Here is a 5512-nt window from a genome sequence, read left to right as displayed (position 1 = left end):
GACACCAGACCCACACCGTACAGCCAAGATACAGCCAGACAACCCCAGTTAGCTTAGCTACAGTTAGCTAACTGGATGCCCCTACTTTGTACCGCTACATCATTTATAGTTGGCTAAAATCAACATAGTTTGTCAGAATACAAAAGTTAGCATCATAGCTAGCGTTAGCCAACTAACATATGCGCTAAGATAGTATTTTTGTCTAATAATTCCTGTGTGGTGGACTCTGTGTGGTGGACTGTGTTACATTAGATCTGTAAATTCACAGGATATTTTAATTTGTAATTTTGTTATTATTTTTGTATTTACCTTATAAATGTGTAAAACAACATAAACAGATTGTTTTTAATAAATGTGAATCAGGCTGCATCCAGTAGCAGCTGATGAATAACAGCAGAGGCAGCGGAGCGAGATAAATAATCTATAATGATGAAGCCTCGTTATAACGTGCAGCCCCGTCACACTCGCTTTTTGAGGATGAGCTGCCGGTTCTGGACGGATTCATTTCAAACATCAGTACCAGAATCATTAGTGTTCATAATGAATCTGAGGGATTAATGAGATTACTGTGTACGGAAGCTGACGCATACAACACATAGAACGCAAACGGACAAATATAAACCTTCAGTTCTGAGTCGGATACATTCGTAACGTCTCCGGTCCTCAGCCGTGGAACGCCGTCTTTCATGCTAATTCGTGCTAACTGCAAGCTCCCAGTCACTTCCTGTTTACTGGAGCAAACATGTGCAGGAGGACATCCATCTCGGCGGATAGCGATCATGTTTTAAACAGAGCCAGATTAAAATCCTCCTATCTCCCGAGTACACATGGGTACACTGAACCCACCAGCTCTGGTTCAAACAAAGAGGATGGAGAGGAGTGGGAGGAAGAGGAGGGAGGAAGAGGAGGGAGCTGACATCTCTCCTCATAAAATCCTCCCTCTGTGTTTCCTCTGCGTGTCCTCGCCTGCAGTCAGACCTCCGTCACAGGTTTGTGAATCAGAAAACTAAAGTTTCAGGTTCATTCTGTAGATAAATACAAACCAGCCAGCAGCTCGTTAGCTCGTTAGCTGTAATATTCTGGTGTGTTTCATTCACTGAATGCTGTGATATTGGATCCATTCTCAAAAACTCTTCATGAACTTTTGTGTTAAAACCAGCTGAATCTATCGCCAACCGTCGGTTGGTGGAGCGCCAATCAACCGCTCATAGCGTAACGTTAGCTCTCTGGTGGAGCATGATAAAGGTATCCATTATCAGGAGCACGTGGAGACCAGGATCGTCTGTATGAGGACTTTGATGTAGCAGCAGCTCTGAATAATAAACAGGAGGATTACAGACTGATGGTTATTGTTCACAAGTTCTTCTGCAGCATCAAAAACCTTCGACTCCAGAAACTGGATCCATCTCAGCTAGAGTCCTCTTCTACAGCCTTTATCCTGTCTGTCTGTCTCTCTCACTGTCTCTCTCCCTCTGATTTATTTATAATCCCATTGTCCTTCCTCATCCATTTCCACCATCTGTAATCTCAGAGTGAGGGGGGACAGGATCAGACCCCCAGACTGTAAGAAGGCCCTGTTAGCGACTGCAGTCGCCCAAACCTTTAATTTATTTCTGCTCAGTTTATGAAATAATGAACAAATATTGATCAACAGGTGGCTGCCGCATACAACTGAACCCTAAACCCACCAGAACCTTAAAGAATACTCTCAGCAGTAGTTTGGACCAATCGGCTGAATCTGACAAGTTGGGAGTGAGACCGTTAACACTACAGCGTGGTTCATATTGATAATATTGATAATATTGATAAATGAACACACAACCTATGTGGGCAGGTAATATTCTGACTGCACTAACTACTGATGGTGTGGGAGGAATTAGGATCTAATGAAGGTCCCGGCAGGTTAATCTGGTCATCATAAAGCCAAACTCTTCCTCCATGTTCCCATCTTATAGCGCCGCTCTGATTGAATGGGTCTGCTGCTCACGCTGCCCGTCACGGCCCAGCATCCTCTTCTGCCGTCTTTATGCCCAGAAAAACGTCTTTCCATGAATCATTTGTCAGAAACGAGGGGACAGAAGGTGTCAAAGAGCACGTGGAGGGAAGAGGACGCCGTTTATGAGCGCCGGCCCCTGAAGGCAGATCCAAGGTGACTCTGAGCCCCTCTCACGACGCTGGAAATATGTTTTTGAGGAGAAGAAAAGGGGCAGAAATTGATGTTACAACAGAAACAGTGGCAACAGGATTACTGAGGCTTTTCTATGTGTGCAGGAGGATTTAGATTCCACACAGCAAAATCAGATTTGGCTGCTTCTCATTAAGCTGCTCGCTGTCGAAACAAGTATGAAGAAAAAAAACACAAAGAACAAAGGTTTCATATTTTATTTGAAGTCCAAACCTTCATTTTAACAGAACTGCTACAACAAACGCAGTTTTATATCCTCGTCAACATCTTTGTTTGATACGACAGACTGAACGCCGTCATTAGAGGAACGCCGTCAGTACCAGTCTGATTCCAACCTCCATCCTCTGATCTGCATTTTGTTCGTCTGTATTATCCCACAGAGAAACTGTCAGCTCTGTAAACGTCTCTTCATCGCCTCTGACAGCTTAAAGGAGCAGTTCCAGGTTTCCCTCCTCACAAACAGGTTAAATTATATTCTATTCTATATTAACAAACAACGCTGGTTTAATGAGGTCTTTACTACCCCAGCAGGCAGCAGTCCCCCCATCCATCCACCAATGCCCCCACTGGTTTTAAGAGTCCTCTTTGTCCCCCTTTAGAAGTTCTAGTCCAACATTTGGTTCCTGCTTTGGGACTCTAGCAGCTGGTTTCAGTCCATTGAACCTCACACAGCTCATCTAGAGGTCAATCAGGGACAGACTGAGATAAACTATAAATGTTCCAGCTGAAGTTAAACACAAATATAGTAAGTTAGCCTTGTTGTATCTGCTGACTGACAGTTAGCTAACCTGCTCCCTCAAAGCTAACATTATTCTCTGTAACGGCCGTCAGCTACGTTCTGTGGTTTCCATCAGAGTCCAATCCTCATAGATCAGGTTATCAATAACCATCAATCAATGAGAGTGATCTCTCTTCGTCTAATAGCATCAACAACATCTTCATTTCTTCACAATCAATCATATGTTTGTTTCATATTTCTGTAGCATCCCAACGTGTTACTGACATTTAAATCTGATAATGGAACAAACAACAGGATATAGCAGCTAGCTAACGGAGGGACGACTGACTGTGTTTAAACTTTAAACTGATCAATTTAACTGTTCTGAGTGTTTAATTACTTTTAGACGAGTCTGAATTAAAAAATGGCATTTAATTAATTAAATTACTGGTTAAAGTTAAAGCGTGGAACAGACACGCTGGTCCTCGGATATCAGGGTCAGTGTTCTTCCTCACCAATATATAATAAGTAAGGTACAGAAACCAGCATTAGTTTAAAGGGCGACACAGGGAGGATTTCTCTCTTTTCTGTATACTGTTGGCTCTATAACAAATAAAGTTACCACTGAACCTCGAGACTACCGAGTGTTATTTCCAGAGCTGTGAGTGAAGATCGTGACTAAGCTAACGTGGAGTGTCCCATAAACACTGACCAGCACTGTGTTGTGCTGTCCTGTATGTCAGAGAAAAAGTTCTTGAAAATGATTTGTTAAAGAGTCCAGTAGCCTGATTCTCGTTTACTTAGCATTAAGCTAGCTGTGTTTACAGAGACAGTTACACACTAGCTTAGGAGTATCTCACCATTATTGCTGTACTGAGGTCTGAACTGAACTTCCTTGGAGGGTTTTGGGGCATTAAAGTAATTATTTTTAGACAATTATTCTTGACTTTTATTGTACAACCCTCAATAGAGAGTGAGATCACACCTCAGTGACCTCAGTGGAGGGTACGACCATGCTCACCAGGAGTGGTGGCACTCAATAAGTAGTAAGGGTCCTCGCGTGGACAAAAATCTGAAGTGCTGGTACTCAGAACTGATGAGTATCAATTCAAGCTTCTAACAAAAAGTACATATCGCAAACAGTAAGTACCAAATACAGACACTCTGCCGTCCGTCTGTTTAAACATCAGTAAAATAAAATTCTCATCCCAAAGAAAAATGCATGTTTGTCAAAGACAAATACCAACGTCTGAGGACACAAGAAGATCCTTGTTCATTGAAAGGAAGTTAAATATAACCCCTGCAGGAACCAGGTTGTGCAATATGTTAAAGTTTTCTAACTGGCCACCGTCAGTCCAAGTTCACTACCTGTAACGAGCTCTAACAGCTTTACTCGAGAAAATAAACTCAACAAATGTCAAGAAAGTTCAACCACAAAACGCGTTTACTGCATTAAACAGGAAATAACAACATTCAAGTTTCTATCTTATACCAAACTAAGACCTTGTTAAGTAAACTTAAAACAAACTTCATTCAAACCAGACAGAAACAAGATGTTGTGTCCTGGTCTGGTCTACAGTCAGAGTCCTGGTTGGAGCCTCAGTGAATGACCTTGTTACTGTGTTTAATGTCATCAAACCAGAGTAAATTAACTCTTAATTCACTGCAGTTAGATGTGTCACTGAGCAGCTTTCAACCTTCACAGGAACAACATTAAATCAGAAATTATCCCCCCAAACCCCCCCCAACAGTGATGGAATCAATCAATCGCAGTAAGTAATCCAGTAAGAACTAATACAGTAGTGCTGATTTATAATCATCGTCTATAGTTTTATCACAGGAGACCGAGATGATACCGACGGTAAGAAGTATCACAGCAGCCGACCAAAGAAAGAAAGTGATATACACTTGTATGAATAAACGCTGGACGTACCGTTGATGGTGGCTCTCTTTGGCAGTATAGTGACGGCTCCGACGGCGGCGTCCTCCAGCTGGTGGATGGGACTGTTCTTGGCTCCCCAGCTGTCGGACCCAATCCACATGAAGTGACCGACCTGCTCCGCTCGCTTACTGGCGTTCAGGATCCCCCTGAAAAAAATAATTTTTTTGAAATCGTTTTTTTTCAGAGACATAATCATCATCAGTGAATCATATGGAAATATCAAAACGGTCCAATATTATGTTTTTACTGTATCATGAAGCTCCATTTGGGAAAAAAACTGGTGTCAAACACATTTAAATCCTGTAATTTAAGCTCTTGTAGTTTTAGTTTAGTGTTGGTGTTGCCATTCTGACTTTATATTTTATAGATATAACGAGCACTTTCTCTCTTCTTCCTCTCTGCAATGACCCCTTCTTCTTGTGAGTTTCCAGCAGCACATTTCCTAATGTGCTTGTATTTATAGAAGGTATTGATCAAAAGGTACTGATCGCTCTGAGGCATTCTGATGAATCTGACAATTTGCATTCCCATCCGTAAACAAGATAAAACTCACTAAAACCGTCTTTTATATCCAACAACCAACAACTGTGGTTTGGTGGAAATAAATTCTCAATTAGTTAGACGTAAGAAAATGATGTAAGCCAACGTTAATCTTGGTGGACAAAGT

At 41.8% G+C, this 5512-nt stretch overlaps 1 protein-coding gene across 1 annotated transcript in view; it reads right to left on the bottom strand.

Annotated features, from left to right (window-relative positions):
• LOC118328771 (metabotropic glutamate receptor 7-like) overlaps nucleotides 1–5512 on the bottom strand; it is a 119918-nt gene that overhangs the window by 30074 nt on the left and 84332 nt on the right. Inside the window, exon 7 of the mRNA XM_035662670.1 lies at nucleotides 4837–4991. Coding sequence (XP_035518563.1) covers nucleotides 4837–4991 — 155 coding nt within the window. The remainder of the gene's footprint in view (nucleotides 1–4836; nucleotides 4992–5512) is intronic.

Source organism: Morone saxatilis, unplaced genomic scaffold, assembly GCF_004916995.1.
Source record: "Morone saxatilis isolate NCDOM2014 unplaced genomic scaffold, NCSU_SB_2.0 Contig18, whole genome shotgun sequence".
Taxonomy (NCBI): Eukaryota; Metazoa; Chordata; class Actinopteri; family Moronidae; genus Morone; species Morone saxatilis.
The sequence above is the reverse complement of the archived record's forward strand: the minus strand, read 5'-3'. Positions and strand labels throughout refer to the sequence as shown.